At 43.2% G+C, this 19,932-nt stretch overlaps 1 protein-coding gene and 2 non-coding genes across 3 annotated transcripts; all 3 read right to left on the bottom strand.

Moving 5' to 3' along the window:
* Positions 1-1,154: 1,154 nt before the first annotated feature.
* On the bottom strand, positions 1,155-4,048 carry Tigd2 (tigger transposable element derived 2). The gene is made up of 2 exons (XM_029569097.1): positions 3,744-4,048; positions 1,155-3,580 (listed from the first exon to the last, which is right to left on the bottom strand). Exon 2 carries the CDS (start codon positions 2,822-2,824, stop codon positions 1,250-1,252), a length of 1,575 nt encoding a protein of 524 aa, XP_029424957.1. The 5' UTR covers positions 2,825-3,580; positions 3,744-4,048; the 3' UTR covers positions 1,155-1,249.
* A 10,448-nt stretch (positions 4,049-14,496) lies between these two features.
* On the bottom strand, positions 14,497-14,602 carry LOC115072323. The gene has a single exon (XR_003851361.1). It is a non-coding gene; the product is annotated as a U6 spliceosomal RNA (small nuclear RNA).
* A 4,768-nt stretch (positions 14,603-19,370) lies between these two features.
* Positions 19,371-19,477, bottom strand: LOC115072322. Its single transcript, XR_003851360.1, has one exon. It is a non-coding gene; the product is annotated as a U6 spliceosomal RNA (small nuclear RNA).
* Positions 19,478-19,932: the final 455 nt, after the last annotated feature.

The raw sequence follows: 19,932 nt of genomic DNA on the forward strand, positions 1-19,932 counted from the left end.
ATGCCAATATTCACAGAGCTTTTATGAACAAATCTAGCATCTATTAACTGTACTAACAATGTGCTGATATTGACAGCCTGGACCAAAGAAGTTCCCATTTCATTCCCAGTTCCTAGTACAACTTTTGTCTGACACCTGCATACTTAACCGTGCCTACAGGAGAGTCTGCGCATTGGATTACTGCTTCAGGTTTCATTCAGCTAATTATTGCTATTTCAGCTGAAACTACACACATCTCTTTTATCTCACATCCTGTGTTGGGAGTTTCCTAATGCAGAAATGTCAGTGTGACTTCCACACTGGATCTGTTCAACCCATTTCTGAAACATAATTTCTGGATTGCAGGAACCACAGCTAATACTCAGGAACAGTAGCTAACACTCAAGGATGATTATTCTTCTGCAGCCTCGGGTATTTTACGTTCTTGTATTAACTCACTTACCCCTTACAAACTCTGTGAAACAGGTATTAAAGTTCTTTTACAGATGTGAGGGTGATTTGCCCATGTTCATTCAGCGAGCAACCTTGGTCTTCTACAGCACCTCCCTCATATTTAGAAGCACGTGAGCCCACCACTCATACTCCTTCATGTTTCTTTTAAACATGAGGGTTTAGGAACTAAAATTTATCTTGGAACAGGCTGACATTTCTTTGACACAAGTGAAGAGCTCTCCCCACAGTTAGAATAAAACAGAAGTATCATCCCTTTCTCTGGTGATATTTAACCTTACCTTTTCCTTTGCTATTTAGAAACAGCCAATCTGAATAACTAGTTGCCAATATATTGCTAGTAAGAAACACTGTATTTAAAGCTTTAAACTACTATTATCCAGTTCACTGAAGTCCAGGTTAAAACCCTTTAAACCTTTGCTGAACTCTTCTACAATTCTTGGTAGTGGAAATGTAAACTTATCCTCAACATTTTACTTTGGAAACTGAAATTCAAAAGCTATCAAACTTCAAACTAAAATTTATTGAGTACCTACAGTGTACTAGACACACTGAAATTCAGGCACAAAACAGATTCCTGGCCTTGGGTACCTTATAATCCAATTAGTTGAACACAGAATAGAAACAGAAAACAAGTCTCATGTCAATGCTCAATTAGAGCCAACATTAAAGAGCTGGAATTTAAGCGAATCCAAAACAGCACCTAATCCTAAAATCATTTTATAACATTTATTTGGCCTTAAATTCCACAGCAGATAAACGTCACAAAGATGAAAATACATGGCAACAGTCTGGAGCACTATGAATAACTTTTATTTTGGCTCTTCTGTTTTCTTCTTATAATGGTCCGGAGCCGCCGTAGTACCAGTTTATCAGAGAGTAGCATGTCATCTTGTTGTTCTAGATAATCCAGCAAATTTTCGGTCCATTCAAGTGCAGCTTTATGGCTAATATGCTTCTCTGGATTCAGTTCTGCTTGCCTAGACTTCCTGGGAGGCTTCTGCTCAGGAGCCTTGGCCTGGTTCCTGGCACCTTCACTGTCAGTCAGCACTGGACAACTTGAGCCATTATTCCTGGAGTCAAACCACTGCTCAATATTCCCAATGTCGACATGTTCACAATCTTCTGTGTTCTGTAAAACTGTTGCTAAGTTAGCTGCTAAAATGGCTCCTTCGTCAATGTGCATGCTTGAACTTTCTTCATTGCCAGGGAACAGTTTTTTCCATGCTTTGGTTATGGTATTTGATTTTACCATGTTCCAAGCTCTCGATACTTCATAAACCGCATCCAACACTGTCAAATTCTTCCAGAACATTTTTGGTTCGATTCTCTTATCCAGGTACTTCTGGAGAAGTCCTGCTCTGTAGTATCTTTTGACTGTGGTTAAGACTCCCTGGCTCATAGGTTGAATTAAACTTGTGACATTTGGTGGCAAGTATTTCACGATTATTCTGCCATCATCTGAACTCAACAGTTCTTCATTCGGATGTGCTGCTGGGAAATCTAAAAGAAGCACTGCTTTTTCTCGAAGCCCTTTGGCCTTCAGATGCCTCTGTACCTGTGGCACAAAGCATTTCTCAAACCACTGTCTGAAAACTGACTGTTCTATCCATGCACTTTTTTGGCTGAAATAAGTGACAGGAAGGTTTGAAAGGTCAGTTCCTTTGAATGCACGGGGTCTCTTTGCTTTCCCCACAACACAAAGATTAAGTTTGTGTAAACCTGTGGCATTTGCGCAACACATAATAATGATTCTCTCTCTGCTTGACTTATACTCAGAACTCTGGTCAGCGTCAAACGCTAATGTCCTTGAGGGTAGACATTTCCAGAACAATCCAGTTTGATCAGCACCATAAATCTGTTCTGGTAGTAGATTTTCTCTCTCCACAAATTCCTGAAAGTTGCCACAAAATTCACCGGCAGCAGTTTCATCCCCCTTTAATTTCATTCCTTTCCCAGCAGCCTTCGGAATACCATGGCGCTGCTTAAATCGAGTCAGCCAGCCAGATGATGCATTAAAATCACCTTCCATCCCCAGAGCATCAAAAAAGAACTTGGCTTGTTTTGCACAAATAGTTCCAGACACTGGAATCCCATCTGTTTTCTGTTGGTTAAACCACTCTATCATAACCCTATCAAGCTCCTCATAGGTAGATGACTTCATAGATTTACGTTTGGACACCCCACTTGTAGGATCTGAACTGTTGGCATAGTTTATGATCCTTTCTTTGTTCTTTTTAATGTCACGGACTGTGGATTCACCAATTCCATACACCACCGAAAGTTTTTTGAAAGAGTTGCCTTCTTCAAGCTTCTTAATAATGTCAAGTTTGTCCTTAATTGTCAACACCACACGCTTACGTTTCCCTAACATTTTAGTCTAATATTTTAGACAATTAGTAACAACTTGAATTTGAATACAGACACTAGAAAATGGGAGTCTTAAGAGCTCTCTTCTGTTCCCTAAGACTTGGACGGTGTGTGATGGCAATTTTCACACAAAGTCTAGGCCTTTTCCCTTGCATTTTCAGACTTAACAAAGTCCCCAAGCCCAGGAGTAGCACCAATGAACCTTATGTTCTCTCTTCCTCCTTACACAAGTCTCATAAACTTCAGTCTTACTGGAAGCTAGAAGTTGAATCAATACTGCACTACTGAGATCTCAAATTATTTTTGTGCTGCTCAACGTGTGCCTTTACTGCAGGTAAACTTCTTTATTTAAGCCTCTAAGACTTGGAGTATTTGGGGAAAGGTGCAAGAAAATAATCTCTCTTGCAAGCTTGACAGGAAAATGGAGTGGGTAAGCTCATTGCTTGTTATCTTTGCCAGGCAGCGACTGTACGGAATGTTCTCTTCAAGGACTGCTATGGGTGACTCAGGTGAGTGCCTATAAAAGTCACAGCAAGGTGAAGCGAGCTGGACAGAAGTCAAGGAATGTACTTTAAAGCAACACGAGCTTATACCTATGGGCTTAGCAACTGGAAAGAAGGCGGACAAGAAGTGATGTCACATGATTCAAGAAAGCGTCAAAAAACTTCATTGGTGACTGGGGAGGTGGCAGGCTCCGTGAAGACGGTACAGCAAACCCGGCGTAAGAGCTCCACGCCACAGAAGTGCTGGAGCTTGAAACCTACGGGAAAATACCAAACACGTTTTCTTTTCAGTATCAGTCCGTGGCATTACCCACACCTACCCTGCAAGTGTGGTAGAAATCACCGCCTATCGGTGTGGCAGCGCAGACCACAAACGGCGCTCGCAGGCACGGCTGGGGACGCGGGGACCTGAGAGCCTACCTCCCGGCATTACGAGGCGGGCCGGCCGGGCGAGCTAGGAGCCGGACGTCTTCCCGCGGCCGCCGGCGACAGGGGCTCACCGCCGCAGCGCTGCAGCGGGAGAGCGGCCAGTGGACGCGGAGGACGCCCGGACGCCGGACGCCGGCATCACTCCCAGCGCGGCCCGACACTGCACGAGCAACGGAGGCTGCCGAGGGAAGCTGACCCCGGCTGAGCTGACAGCGGAGGAGAGCCGAGGGTTGAGGGAGCGCAGAGCGAAGAGGAGCGACTCTGTGGAGCCGGAAGGCCGGGGATTAGGAGCGCGCGCGCCCCCGCAGGAACGTGGAGCCGGCGAGGGGGAGGGGCTGCGCGGGCGAGCGCGCGGCCGAGGGCGGGGCCTCCAGAGGGAGAGGGCGGGAAGGGGTGGGGTCTCCGAAGGGGCCTCTGGAGGGCCGGAGGGGGCGGGGCCTCCAGAAGGAGTTGCAGTGAGGGGGCGGGGCCTCCTCCGGCTGTAGGCTGTGGGGCGGGGCCTCGGGGGGAGGGGCGGAGCTCGTCTCGGCATCGCTGGGGATGCAGGCGCGGGAGGAGGGCGGTTTCGGGCTGCCGTGGGTCTCGATGACCAGCAGGGGGCGGCGCACGCTCTCCGGGTCGTGCTGTCCCGGCTGCGGCACGCTGTGGCTGAGCTTCCTCACCCGCGGGAAGAGCCACGGATCCTTCTGCGGGCCGGTAAGACAGCTGCGTCCCAGGCGTGGAGCGGGCTGCGCAGGGCGGCGGCGTGAGTGCGCACGTTCACAGCCGCAGCGGCGGCCGCGGGACCGCCGGAAGGATCGATCGGGGTGTGCGGTTGGACTCGGCGGAGCAGCCGAGCGGCAAGTGCACCGGGCTTGCAGGGCTGGGCGGCCAGTCCCGGTGCTGCTGAGCCCTGTCACGGTGCTGCGCCTTCCGAGAGCATTCCCAGTCCACAGGGAGTTGTGCTGGATCCAGACTCCCTTTGTCTGTTCGCACCTTCTCACCGGCCGGCCTGCTCCAGTCCCTGCTTGCCCCCTTCCTCTGTCACTGGCATAATACTTTGAAAAGTGGAAGATGTCTGTTTTAAACACCTTTGCCTGACTGTCCTTCCCTCTTGGTTAGCATGGAGTAACGTCGCGTATTTGCGAAGCCAACATTTTTGCTAGAATTTCAGTACTCAGAAATCAAAGTGAGCGTGGACACTGCAGGAAGGATATAGGTTCCACGCTTCTTTTGACTCCCACCAAGTCTGCGCAACTGTTCACAGACTCGCAGCTTCCCACGCTGGCGTGTTGGGAATTGTTTGATCCATCGGTGCTGTGACGTTGTAAGTGGCTTTGTACAAATCCCTGTTTTTCCCAGGGGTAGACTTTCCCCAACCCGTCACCTCCTCTAGCTTCCAGCCAGCCAGTCCATTCTGGGAGTTCTGATTGACCTTTTCAGGTAAAGTAGAAGTTCATGGTAATTCTATATCACTTCGAAAAGTTTTCTTTTCCCTATTTGTAGGGAGTGGGAAACACTTGTGTCTGACCATTCTTTGACAGAGGAGAGCTGGCTTTCACAGCCTGTCAACCATGTGGAAATGAGGCTGCCTATAGCTAGATGGAACCTTGCCTGGCTTTCCCCTCGCTCCCAGCCCACCGGAGTCGCTTTGGCCCATGATGTATAAATAAAATAAATCTTGCTTGTCTTCCTAGCCTGCTCTCTGGGGTTTACTCTCCTTCTCTGTTTTTGTGTGTCTGTTTTTCTCCGGAAGTCTCTTACCTAGCTGGAGTTGATGTCTATAGCTTTCCCTTTACAGAACCTTCTTCAAATCCAGGTGAGCCACATCTCTTGATTTCCCCAAAACCACAGTAACACAAAACAGTTCTGTTTAATAGATCTTCACCAAAGGTAGCTGTGCCTTTACACAGTTTAGTTTCATCTGCAAAACTTTTGCTGGGACGATGAGTTGTAAATTGTGGCAGATTTAGAGTACAAGAGTTGGAAACCAGGCACTTAGAATGTTCGGTAAAATGTGTGACCCACGGGGCATGGTGGGGCATGCCTTTAATCCCAGCACTGGGGAGGCTGAGGGAGCCGGATCTCTCTGAGTTCCAGGCCAGCTGGGGCTACAGGGAGACCCTATCTCAAAAAGACCAAAAAAAGAAAAAAAAAAGTGTGACCCTGTAATTGTGGGTGTATGTCAAACATTTGTCCAAACACAGGTGTACAAACCAACTTGCATATCAACTGTGAACTGTGTGTGTCAATGTACGTTTCCAGTTGTGACAAACAGTGTCAGTAAGGTGGGGGATGTTGATAGGAGGGCAAGGGCATTTACTTGGGAAGTGTCTATCTTGTATTCAGTTTTACTGTGAACCTGTAACTGCTCTGAGAAAGAGCCTCCTTCAGCTGAGTGGGCCAGCCTGGGCAACTAGGAAGACTCTGTATCCAACAAAGGAACAATGAGCCTATTTTTACAAAGAGATAGTTCCAGAAAGTGCTTGTATAGCATGCTGGAAGCCCTGGGTTCAATCCATAGCACTACATAAAATGGTGTATGTTAGTGTGTGGCTTTACTTCCAGCCCTTGGATAGAAGTGAAGGCAGGAGGACCAGAAATTCAGTCACACACAGCAAGTTTGAGGCAAGCCTAGGCTATATGACACCCTATCTAGAATAAAAGAAGGGAGGGGAAGGAAGGAAGGAAGGAAGGAAGGAAGGAAGGAAGGAAGGAAGGAAGGAAGGAAGGAAAAGAAGGCGTGTTGGATATGGTGGTTTCTTTACAAGTTTGCTTGACCACAGGGAATTCCTCTGTCAGCTGTCCTCTTTTGGGTAACCGGTCTTGCTGTGCTAGCTTCTCATTTCCCTAGTCACCAATCCCCTCTCTTCCCTCTCAGATGCTTTGGGAACTCTCAGATTCTTTTTACTTTATTATTGAAGTAATTTTATAGTCTTCATCTTTTTTTTTAACTGCCTGTAATGCCAAATTCTCTCATGGGAGATCACCAGCTCTGTCTTGGCTCCCAGGCCCGCACTGTCCTTACGCCGGACAAAACTGATACCATGCGTTCCATTCGGGTTTTTGTATAGTTTATAATGTACGAAAGAGAGTTACTTACAAAGCCATACACCCATGGGCTCTTTCCCCTACATCTCAGTTGAGCTTTTCGATATCGGCCACCACCAGCAACCTCGCTAGCACCTTGCCAGTGCCCCACCAAGATGGTGACTTCCCACTACTTCTCAGCGTCTGTCCTTAGACCTTATCCCCTCCACCATGCAGTTGAAGCTGACTGGGTGGGAGGGCGACTGTCTCCCCCTCTGTCTACGTCGTTTCTTAGGGTTCAGATTTTCAGCTGCCACAGGTTCGTTTGGAGAACACGCCTATGCAACATTGCCTTAAATTCATTGTAGTTTATCTTGTAATCAAAAGACATTTAACACGGAAAGTGGTGGTACACACCTGTAATCCCAGCACTCAGAAGGTAGGAGACACACTTTGAAAACAGTAGCCGGGGAACCCTAGCATTTCCTTAAGTTCCCTGTGTTTTAGTTGTTGACTGTTTTTGTTGTGTTGCTTGTTTTGGTCAGCCTGGGATGTATAGCGAGAGACCCTTTCTCAGACAGACAGACAGACAGACAGATATTTCATCCTTGGACAGTTTACCACTAGTATTTTTTCCCTTCTCACGTCTGCCATCTCTCTTAATTCTTGAAATGCTATGTGATGTAAATGTTTATCTATTGACACACAAAAACAAAGGCTAAATTCAAATTGGACCTACATTATTCTACTGTAAAGCACTGTGCTCCAACGTACATACCAAACTACCAAACTTAAGCTCAGAGACATGAAAAGAAAAAAATGTACTGGGGATTATTTTTTCCTGCATAATTAAACTTTTCTTTTATTGAACTAGCAATGTCAAGCTACAAAAAAGGGCATTCCAGTCATGGGGGCACTATAAGTCCACAGTGTTTATCAGACTCTGACTATGGCTCATTTGAAAGTGAGCATTGTGAAAACTAGTCCAAAGTAGCTGGTGTTCATCCCCATGATAAACTCTGTGATTCCTTCTTCTGAGCTAGTGTCTATGTATGGACCTGTTATTGGTGCTATTCTTCACATAGTAGTTTTATAATAGAACAGCATGCCTCTAGGCAGAGTAAATTTTTAAAAAATATTTTATTATTTTTATTTTATGTGTATGCATGAATTCCCTGCATGTATGTTAGTGCACCCATGTTGTGCAATGCCTGCAAAGAACAGAAGAGGCCATTGGATCCCTTGGATCTGGAGTTATGGACAGTTGTTAGCTGCCACGTGGGTGCTAGGATTCAAACCTGGGTCTTCTGCAAGAACAACCAGTGTTCTTAACCACTGAGCTATCTCTCCAGCCCCCAAGTCTATTATTTTTCCATTACTAATATTCTTTGAGTCTCAATACGGGTAGGAGTAATAATTGTTCCCTTAATATACTATAAGTGTGAATTTGTCCCAGTCCTTTGCAGCTGTAATGAGACTAGAAGACAGAAATTGGCTAGACCATTTAGAGGCAGGAACCTTGAAATCAAGAGTTCTAGGGGTTTCCTTGCTTCTCTGGTTAGGAATGCCAGGAGGGAGCCCTTGTTTCTTACCCCTTCCTTGCCTGGGTTTTACACATGTGGTGGGTCCTCTGTAAGAACAGCCAGTGTTCTTAACTGCTGAACCATCCCTCCAGCCCCTGGCAGAGAAAATTCTTAATTGTAAGGGTCTGCTTTATTGTTTTAGTGTGCTTTTTCTTTATCAGTGACCCTCGTTCACAAGGAAATTTTTCTCCCATGATACTGAATTAATTACTTGATTAAGCATAAAATGGGATCATGAAATTTGTTATCAAGGTGCTATTATTCCATGAGAGTTAAACCTATTTAATATCAAATAATATATATTAATAGTTTAAAGTAGCTGCTCCCAATTAAAAGTCAGTGGGCTGTACTGAACCCAGGTCAGTGGTCTGCCTTCAGTTTAGTAACTATCCAGGGGAGTTTTTTCCAGCTAAATTATATTTATTTTTCTTTTGCAGTGTATTTTGTGTTTGCAGGCAGTTTATGTTATCAGTAAAATGAAAGCTTGCTCTTTGAAGTCTCTTCCGCTGCGAAAGTTATTGAGCTGTTATAAACAAAAGCCCAAACTCATTTTTAATGTAGAACCATTCTTTTGAATGGTTAAAGATAGGAACATTTCATTTGAAAGTTTCTGGATGAAGTGAATAGTCAGGTTACTCACTGGAAAATCCCAGTCAGTTGGTAAGTTGCAATAATGAATGATGGTGGAGTCTTTATTTTAAATATTTTTAAACTGAATTTATCTTTAAGTGATAAATGAAAAGAACAAATGAAGAAGCTGTAAATGGGCTGTCATCTGATGCTTCAATACACATAATATACTGCGCAGTGTCTAAATCAGATTAAACCTATGTACCTCCTCACGCTTCCTTTTCTTTGCATTGCTGGGGATCAAATCCAGGGCCTTGTGCATGTGCATGCTAGGCAAGTGTTCTACCATTGAGCTATACTGCTAGTCCCTACTGTTGTATGGTAAATACACTCCAAATCCTTTCTTCTGGCATTCTAAAGAATATGGTACATAATTGCTGTTTATAGCTACAGCGAGTTGCCTTACTGTGCAACAGCACACCAGACTGTCTGCCAACCATAGCCTAGTATTCGCAGATCGACCTTTCCCATCCCTACACCTCCACATTCTGTCTTGTCAGCATTCCGCAGTCAGCTCAGCTACCACCAGCTCAGCTCAGCTCAATTCAACTGCTGCTGTTCTGTACTAACTTTCTATAAGATCGTTTTCCCCCATTCCACATATGTGTGAGTCTTATTTCACTTAACATAATGATCTCCAGTTCCAAGCATGTTGCTGCAAATGACAGGATTCTAGTTTTACAGTGTCTGAAGTTTTCCACTCTATAAATGTACCGCATTTTCTTTGTCCATTCTTAAGTTGATGGACACTTAGGGCCCCTCTCTTGGTTCTTGTGTATAATGACCATAGGAGTCCAGATTCTTATTGACATATCTTTCATTCCCCCAGAGGAGGGATTCCTGGATTGGAGATGGAAGTTCTTTGTAACTTTTAAAGAAAGAATTAAAATGTTTTCCAGACAGGAACAATGATGCAGCCCTTGGGATGCTGAAGCAGGAGAATTGTCAAGAGTTGAAGGGCCTTCCTGAGCTACATAGTGAATTCTAGGCCAGTCTGGGCTACATAACAAGTGAAAGATGCTGTCCATAATGTCTAAACTGATTTACCTTCCCACCAACAGTGTATAAAAGTGCTTTCACCAGAAGTTGCAGGTAATGCAGTTGTATTAGTCATTTTTCTGTTGCTGTGATAGAAACACTGACCCAAGCAATTTATAGAAGGAAGAATTTATTTGGGCTTACGGTTCCAGGGGAATTATGGTCCATCTTGGTGGGGAGGCATGGTGGCAGAGGTGGCTGGAGAAGAGGAGCGGAAGCTAAGCTCTACAGCTTCCAGCAGACACAAGAAACAAGAGAGCAACTGGGGATCCGGCAAGGTTTAAGAATTCTCTAAGCCCACCCCAGTGACGTGCTTCCTCCAAGATAGCCACGCCTTCTAAAACCTCCCAAAACAGCGCCATCATCTGGGGATAAAATGTCCAAATACTTGGAGCCTATGGGGGACATTTTCATTCAAACCACCACAGCAGTGGCATCTCACTTGTTTTGATTTCCATTTGTCTGCTAATGGTACTGAGCACTAGTTTATGTGTTGGCCATTTGCATATCATTTTTGGAGAAATCTTTGCTTAGGTCCTTTGCCTCAGCTCTTTGAAGTTGGTGGCAGGGGGAGATTGTGTCAGAGGCATAAGAAACAATCATCCAGGGCTGGAGAGCTGACTCAGCAGTTAAGAACACTTGCTGTGCTTCTAGAATACCCAAGTTCGATTTCCAGCACCCTCATTGGGTTGCTAACAACTGCCTATAATTCCAGCTCCAGGGGATCTGACACCTTCTTCTGACCCATACACATGGCATGCAATACATATGAATAAGTAAAAATAATAAGTCTTTAAAAAATTATTCAGAGTGCCTCCACGTTTAGCCCCACCAATGGGGCCCAATTCAACTGCTACTTTTCTATATTCACTTTCTATAAGATCATTTTTCCCACATTCCACATATGTGTGAAAACAGTGTCTGTGATATACTTATTTTGCTGGCCATATTTAATATTCTAAAAATATTTCTAGATAAGATTTGACTTTCTTTTATCTCATGCAAATAGATATGTCCATTTTAGCATTAACCTGCACAAATCTCCAAGCTTAGTTTTGAATTTCTTGATACAACTAACACATTTTGAATTTCGATTACTTTCATTATCCATTGACTGGATTTTAATTTTTTGATTCATTTACTTTTATTTTATGTGTATGAGTGTTTTGCCTTCATGTATGTAGATGTACCCATACATGCGATGCTTGTGGAGACCGAAGAGGGCACTGGATCTCATTCAACACTCAGCTGGACTAACAGACAACTGAGAGCCACCATATGGGTTCTGGGAACCAAACTCAGGTCCTCTGGAAGAGTACCAAGTGCCCTTAACCACTGAGCCATCTCTCTAGCCCATTTTAATTTGTTTCAATGGTAACTCTTAAAATTATAGCTGTCTCAAACATTGTTTGGAAGCATGTAGGATAAAACTAAAACTGTTATTAACAAGATAGGCAAGGCTTCTCTTTCAGGATTTGGGCTCAAGCTGACAAACTCCTGCTGGAGTTAAAGGGACACAGTGATGATGGAAAGGGAGTCAGGCTGTGGCTTGCAGGCAGCACTTCTTGCTGAGAAACCATATAGGCTATGGAAACATGGTCTTTGGTTTGTACTTTTGACAGGTACCTGCTACTCATGGGACTTTGAGCTCCTTATGTTAAATCTTGTATCTGGAAAATGGGAGTAAGAATTATACTGTAATGGTACTCATAAGCTGCTATGCATAGTGCCCAGCACACAGTAAATACTAAAAGATCAGCTGTGTGCAGGGGTCCCACCTTATGGTGGCGGGGGGTGGGGGCAAGGGGGAGCTTGCTCTGGGAAGGTGAGATCTGCGGCAGCAGAGTCTGAATCCAGGACTTGAGTCTCTCACTACAAGTCAACTTTAATGAAGAACTAGGTATGTTTTTATACAAGAAAAAGAACTGGCAGTCATGTGGAGTTTGGCAGTTACATACAAAGATTTAGGGCACAATTAGACAAAAAACAGGACATAGAACTTTTAGCTAGCAACAGCTAAGAGCTGTTTGTAAAGTAGGATGCTTGAACTTTTACTCAGGGTTACCAGTGCCTATCTGTTAACTTATTGGTCACAGTGTTTTCTTTCTTAAAACAAAAAGTATAGTAAACTTTTAACATGGCCCAATCTTTTTGCTAGGAAGAGCTGAGAGTTACTTATCTAAGGGCTGTTGGCTAAGCTGTTTTCTCTCAACATAAGGAGCTTAAACTTTTGACCTGGTCAGTTTTCTCCTGCTAGCCATGCAGTGTTCTACATGACAGGGATCTGAGGGTACTGTGTTCAGTGCCCCTCCCTTCAGCAGAGATTGTGGCCTTATTCTAAAAGTTTCAGGTCCATCTCGCCTTAAGGCATGCCATCCTGGTTTCTTACAGCTGTGCTCTTCTGCTTTTCTGGACCTCTCAGCTGAAGGTAATACTGGATAATGTGGTTTTACGGTGTGGACATAGTAGAAGTGGGACCAAACCATGTTACAAACAAGGCAGGCAGGGCTCCTCTATTGATCCTGTGCTGGCAGACTTCTGCTGGAGCTGAAGGGACATGGTGGTGATAGAGAGAGCTTAGGCTGTGATGTAATGAACAAAAGGCAGCTGCCCACTTTCTTTAATTTTCTGGGATGGGCTAAAGTTTATTCATTGTCCATTAGTCATGGACACATAAGACGGTTTCCTTCCTGTGCACAAGCATTCTCATTCTGGCCTTGAGGCTTGCAGGTTGCTGGTCTGTGACTTGACCCAGGGACTGCTCAGTTGCACGTCATCTGGCATGAATATCCTGGTCTATGGCTTGGTTTTGGCTGAGGGATTGTTGATGCTTAAGCTGCTGCTTGAGTTGGGATAGAAAAAAACACATATCTACTCCAGTGGGCAGAAGGTCAAGTTAACTCTGTACTATAGACTTAACAAAACATTTTAAAGGATCAACATGTCTACACAGAGAGCTGCGTAGAATCTGACCCAAGAGTTGAGACAGCAGAGGGGACAGACACAGTATGACGACAGACACGCCAAGCCTTTCATCCCATTTTAGTCATTGTCAGAAATCCATAGGCTCCAGTGAAGAAGAATCAGTGTTTTTAGTAAAAGTGGTCTCTGACTTCTGCAAAGTAATGCAGACAGCTGTTATAATTCTTATGTTAGGAGTTATCTGCAGTGAAGGTGGAGTGAACTAATTATGTATTGCTCCACGGGGTGATTTTTAGTTAGATAAGCAACTGAAGCTAGAGGGTTTATTTAGACTCTTCCTCAATAATAGTTGCCTCATGCCTTTGTCATTTGTGTGATGACCTCGAACCCTGCTAGTGTCAGCTTGATCTCAGTTCTCCGGGCTCAACATTCCAGCCTTGTGGCCTAACCTGCTGTTTTATGATGAAGGCATTAAAGGCATCCTGTGAACTGGTAACAAGTTAAAGGGCCACAATTTGCCTCTGTCACTTGTGGATAATACCATATTCTCTCAACTTGCCAAGAAAGGGAGATTCTGAAAGACTAGTTAAAAATCAGCCCTAGTAGGAAAGGTCAGATTTATTCATATACACAAAATGGTGCTACTAGGGGTTGTGTACATGGTTGTAATTATAAGAGGACTCACAGAACTGCATTCATTTATCCAGAGCAGGTACACATTTCCTTCCTGTGCTTCACTCAAGAATCCCAGCTTATTTCAGAGCCTGTGTTTTAGGCAGGTTTTCCTCCTGGCTGATGGTATCTGAAGGGAATGGTCAAGGTACGAAATGTGGCTATGATTCAACTGACAGTCTTCAGTCAGTCTCCCTCTGAAAATATGCTTGAAATCGTCTTAACTATATTCGATCTACTATATAAGTTTTAAAAGCCACAGAGTAGCGGAGCCTGACTTTGCCCTGCTCTTACATGTGCGGTGTCTCTGGATGCGTCTGAGCTCTGCTGACAAATGGGAGGTGCTGGCTTAGCCCTGCTTTCCTGGATGATCTGTTTTCCTCTTTTTCTTTGTTGTATCCTTTCCCCCAGACCTTTTCTGATCTAAGGTCATATTATTGGCTAGTATTTTGCCCTACCTACCTTATACTTTATATTCTCTCCCTTTGAGGATGTAAAGGTGGCATTAGTTAGCAGCTTGGACCAGTGTGCTTGGTAACTTCTGCTAACTGCATGATTACTGCACTCAAAACTAGTTTTGGGGGTTCTTAAGTCCATCAATTTGAAACTGGACTAGATGTCAAATACCTTTTTTTTAATTTTGGGGTTTTAAAAAAAATTTATTATTTTTATTTTATGTGTATATGTGTATTGCCTGCATGTAGGTAAGTACACCCATGTTCTGCAGTGCCCACAGAGGTCAGAAGAGGCTGTCAGGTCCCTTGGGACTGGAGTTATGGACAGTTGTTAGCTGCCACGTGGGTGCTGGGATTCAAACCCAAGTCTTCTGCAAGAGCAACCAGTGTTCTTAACCACTGAGCCATCTCTCCAGCCCGTTTTGTTTTGTTTTTTAAAATGTGGAATGTTTCATGAATTTGCGTGTCATCTTTGTGCAGGGCCATGCTAATCTTCTGTGTATGGTTCCAATTTTAGTATCTGTGCTGTTAAAACAAGCATGTCAAATAGTTTTCATTTTAACTATTTCAGGTAGTATTAAAAAGAAACAAAACTTTCTTATTTCTACTCTAACATAGAAGTGGATTTTGCACTGGCCTTGAGAGATGGCTCAGCAGTTAAGAACACTGGCTGTTCTTGCAGAAGACTCAAGTTCGAATCCAAGCACCCACATGGCAGCTAACAACTGTCCGTAACTCCAGTTCCAGGGGATCCAACAGCCTCTTTTGTCCTCTGTGGGCATTGCACGACACGGGTGCGCTTACCTATATGCAGGCAATACATGCATACACATAAAATAAAAAATAATAAAACTATTTTTTAAAAAAAGAAACACAACTTTCTTATTGAAATCATAGTAAAAATATGTTACTCTAACATAGAAGTGGATTTTGCACTGACTTTGTTTGTTCTTAAGTTTTTGTTTTTAATTGGGAGATGTTAGTTGACATATCTTTGCCACAGCAGTTTTTTCTTTATTTTTTTTCTTTATGTGTACGTATGTATATGCCATGTGGGTACAGGTATCCATAGAGTCCAGAAGAGGGTGTTGGATCCCCTGTCGCTGTAGTTTCAGGTGGTTGTGAGCCACACAATGTGGGCACTTGGAATGAAACTTGGGTCCTCTGCAAGAGAACATTGGATTTCTCTGGAACTGGCAAGTGAGTGCTAGAATCTAACGCAGGTCCTCTGCAAGAGCAGCTCATGCTCTTAACCACTGAGCCATCTCTCCAACCCCAAGACTATTTTCTCATATTGCTCATGACCACTCTTTTGTTGTGGATGTTTTCTCCAAAAGCTTTTACCTCCTAGGAGAAAAATCTTGGGTTTTTGTAATTGTTGTTGTTAAGAATATAAACTAAAGTGGGCAAGATGACTCAACATGTAAAGGCACCTGTTACCAAGCCTGATGACCTGAGTTCAATGATCCCTGGAACCCCCATGGTAGGAGAGAACTGAATCCTTCAAATTGTCCCCTGACCACCACAAGTGTGTGCATGCATGTATGCACATATGGGCATTCATACAACTAAATAAACAAATAAATAAATAGACAAATAAATAAAAAATTTAAAGAATATGACCAACAGTACTTATACAAGCATGCAGTCATTGGGCCAGATATAGATAATTTTAAATATATTTGTAATAATTTTTTCTATGAATGAAGTGAGTTCTTTTAGTTAAAAAAAACCAAAGTCAGGGATATTTCTGACAAGTATATGAAAGAGCATAGCTTCTAAAGTGGGAACCATATGTCCTGCTTTGCTCTCTGTTGCTGTGGTAAATAGTATGTCCAAAAGCAACTTGGGGAGGAAAGGGTTTATTTCATCTTACAGGTCACAGCCCATCACTGAGGGAAGCCAAGACAGGAACTCAAGGCAGAAACCTGGAGTCAGGAACTAAAGCAGAGACTATTGAGGAATGCTGCTTACTGGCTTGCTTCCTCTGGCTGGCTCAGCTACTTTTATACAGCCCAAGCCCATCTATTCAGGAATGGAACTGCCCACAGTGAGCTGAGCCCTCCAATATCTATAGCAGTCAAGAAAATTAGGACTGGAGAAATGGCTCCATGGTTAAGAGCACTGACTGTTCAATTCTCGGCACCCATATGGTAGCTAGCAACCATCCATAACTCCAGTTCCAGGGGAATGCAATGCCCTCTTCTGATCTCCGTGGGTGTTGTACAGTACAGGTGTATTTACATACATGCAGGCAATACACTCACACACAGAAAATAAGAATTTTAAAATTTTAATTTATATATAAAAAAAAATATATATATATGGAAAATGCACCACATAAATGGCCACAGGTCAGTCTGATAGAGGAAATTCCTCAGTTGAGATTTCTTCTTCCCAGGTATGTCCAGATTTGTATCAAACAGCGTCTATCTTGTTTAGTTTGTGGAGTAAGGAAATTCTTAATGCCTCTGTAACAAATTACCAAAAACTCATGATTTAAAACAACAACACTTCATGGTTTTAAAGGCTGGAGTCTGCTATCAGCTTCCCTGGTGCTAAAATCAAGTTTGCCCTGGGTTCTCTGGGGCCTGGTTTCTTAGGGTCCCAACCCCATTTGGGTTGTGCATCTCTACATGAGGGCTATAAAAAAAATCTGACAGCAGTGAAAGGTCTCTGAACACACAACAACCAAAACAACCAAAACTTAATTCAGAAGAAAACACATAATCAATCCAAGGCGTTTCTGGACACTTGACCATATACATGGCAGCTTCAGAGAAGCCTTGGTTCTGACGCACCTTGTTCTGTTGGCCTGTGCACGCTGTCACACTGCATCCACAAACACTGCCTCAAACACATCAGCCCAGACTCAAGACCATTGTGTGTTATGAATGGCGGTGTTTGGCTTTTACTCTACATACTGAGTTTTCTACTATAGAAACACAGTAGCTTAATTACAGAAAACAAAGGCTTTTAGGATTTTCCTCTCATCATTCCTTAGCATAGAGATATCAGATTAATGCACTCTTGGATTATGTTACAGTTTTAAAAACTTCTGGTTGCGTTACTGGCCTGAGTTTCAAAAGAAATTGTTCAATGAATGTTTTCTTCTGATTAGGACAGAATTTCCAACAGTTTTTAAAATAGCCTTTAATATATTTCTATCATTTTGTGCTACATATTCAAGTGAAATAATGTTCTCAGTAATGATAATTATAAAAGTAAAGTGTTGATCAACTCTAAAAAACATTGGAGATGTTCTATACCCTGTAGTATCAAATACTCAGCTGAGGTTTAACATTTAAAAACTTTTTATTTATTCTTTGAAATTTTCATACATGTATACAATGTGTTTTGATCATACCCACTGCCCGCAACCTTCCGTCTCCCTCCCAACTTCATGTCTTCTTTTTAAGAAATTATTATCATTATTAACCCCCTAAGTACAATTAGTGCTAACCATATGCTCTTGGGTGGGGACCATCCACTGGGGTGCCTACTTGTGGCCACATCACCAAAGAAAAGTGACTTTACTCTCCTTCCCTTAGCATCCATCAACTGCCAATAGCTCCTTTGTTAGGGATGGTATTATTGGGGCTTCCCTCCCATCCATGCCAGGATTTTGACTGTCTTGATCTCATTCTGATGTTGGACAGGCAACCACAGCTGCAGTGGTTGATGTGTGCAACAGCCATGTCATGTCCAGACAGCAGCATTTCTTCCTCTCCATCTGCCAGCTCTTACATTCTTTCCATGCCCTCTTCTGGGATGGTCCTTGGGCTTTGGATGTGGGGAGTAGGGAGTTGTTTATAGATGACCTCTTTATACCAGAGCACCCACAGTCACTTATTCTCAGCACTTTAATGAGTTATGAGTCTCTGCATTAACCACTACTCACTGCAAAAAAGAAGCTTGTCTGACCAAGGTTGATAGCAGCACAAATCTATAGGCATAAACACAAATATTTAGAAGGCACGTTAACTGCATGACCATTTAGGGAAACCACAGCAGTAAGTTCCCCCTAGGGCTTTTAACAAACTTTGCAGTACCAAACATGAACTCCCTACTGTGGAACAGGCCTCAAATCCAGTCAGAAAGAGGCTGGTTACCCCATAACTATCATGCCACTAGTGGGCACATCTTGCCTGGCAGGTAGGTATTGCAGCATGCAAGGTAAGACCATCGATGTCTTTTCTCCCCCAGCAGCCTGCATAGCTCCTTTCAGCACTATGAAAGCTAGCCAGCAGAGAAAGCTTCCTGGTCATTTTAATACTGATTTCTCCATGGCCTGGAAACATTTGAGTCAGGAGTGGGTGGTGTCTTCAGCAGTAGGGTCATGGCATTTAGTTGTGGTGGGCAACAGAGAGCAGTGGTACTAGCCTGTGTTGTTTGGGGTGCCTCTGGGGCCTCCCTCACTAATAACTTATGCCTGGTTCTGAGATTTTCATTTAACAGTCCACATCTTCAGGGAGCAGCACTGTCTACGCACACAGGGTATATCTTTTCAAATTCTTTTTTAAAACATATTTTAAATTAGCTTGCAAACTAGTGAATTTCTTTTTTATACACCCTTAGTTTTGGCTAACCTACCCACTGCCCCTCCCTGCCTTCATTCCCTCCCCGCCCTTATTTAAACCTTTGACCCAGAGTACTCTCCTCCATGCTTTCACACCACCTGTGTCCTGTTATCTCTGATTCTACGTGTTTACTTGGATTGCGAGATCATAGGTTTCCATACAGGTTTTGCACACACCGTTTGATTAAGCATTCCCTTTCCCTTTGTTTTCCTTCCACATTTGAACTTTCTGCCCTGTGTTCCCCATTTCTACTTTCATTTTGACCCATATTTTACTATTTTCCTCTCCCTTAATGCTTTCCGTCTTCAGTGGCTGACTTCGCATTACCTGGTTTGCACATAGACTCTAAGTTAAGCATACAAAATATTTGACACTAGGATCCACATATGAGAGAGATCTTGTGGGGTTTGTCTTTCTGGGTCTTGATGGCCTCACTTAGTATTATTTTTTCCAGTTCCATCCATTTACCTGCAAATTTCATGATTTTGTTTTTCTTTACAGCTGAGTAATATTCCATTGTGTATAAATACTACATTTTCCTTATCCATCCATCAATTGATGGACATCTTGGTTGATTCAGTTTCCTGACTATTGTGACTAGAGCAGCAATGAACATGGATATGCAAGTATCTCTGTAGTGGGATGTAAAGCCCTTTGGGAATATACCCAGGAGTGGGATAGCTGGATTATATGGCAATTCTATTCCTAGTTTTCTTGTGGTTTTGTTTTTTAAATATGGAACACTTCATGAGTTTGTGGGCCATCCTTGCACAGGGGTCATGCTGCTCTTCTCTGTATTGTTCCAATTTTAGTATATGTGCTGCTGAAGTGAGCACCCTAGATTTCTAAAGATATTTTTATTTTGTGTGTTTGCCTACATGAATGTATGTGCAGTACATGCACACCTGGTGCCAGAAGAGAGCATTAGAACCCTTAGATTTGCAGTTAAAGATGGTTGTGAGGTACCATGTGGGTGATGGGAACCAAACCTGAGTTCTGTGCAAGAGCAGCAAGTGCCCTTAATTACCGAGCCATCTGTCTAGCCCTAGGTTTTTTTTTTTTTTTTTTTTTGAGATACTTCCAGACTGATTGCCAAAGAGGCTACACTAGTTTTATGCCCCCACCTATAGTGTACAAGTGCTGTCCTTGCCCACATCCATGCCAGCATTTGTTGTCATTTGTATTCTTGATCATGGCATTTCTGAAGATTTAATTCTTTATATAAAAATAAGAACATCCATCCCATTAGTATGAAAATTTACTTTTGTCTTTAATAAGTGGTAAATATATA

The sequence above is a fragment of the Nannospalax galili genome, unplaced genomic scaffold (assembly GCF_000622305.1).
Source record: "Nannospalax galili isolate Female #2095 unplaced genomic scaffold, S.galili_v1.0 scaffold441, whole genome shotgun sequence".
Lineage (NCBI taxonomy): Eukaryota > Metazoa > Chordata > Mammalia > Rodentia > Spalacidae > Nannospalax > Nannospalax galili.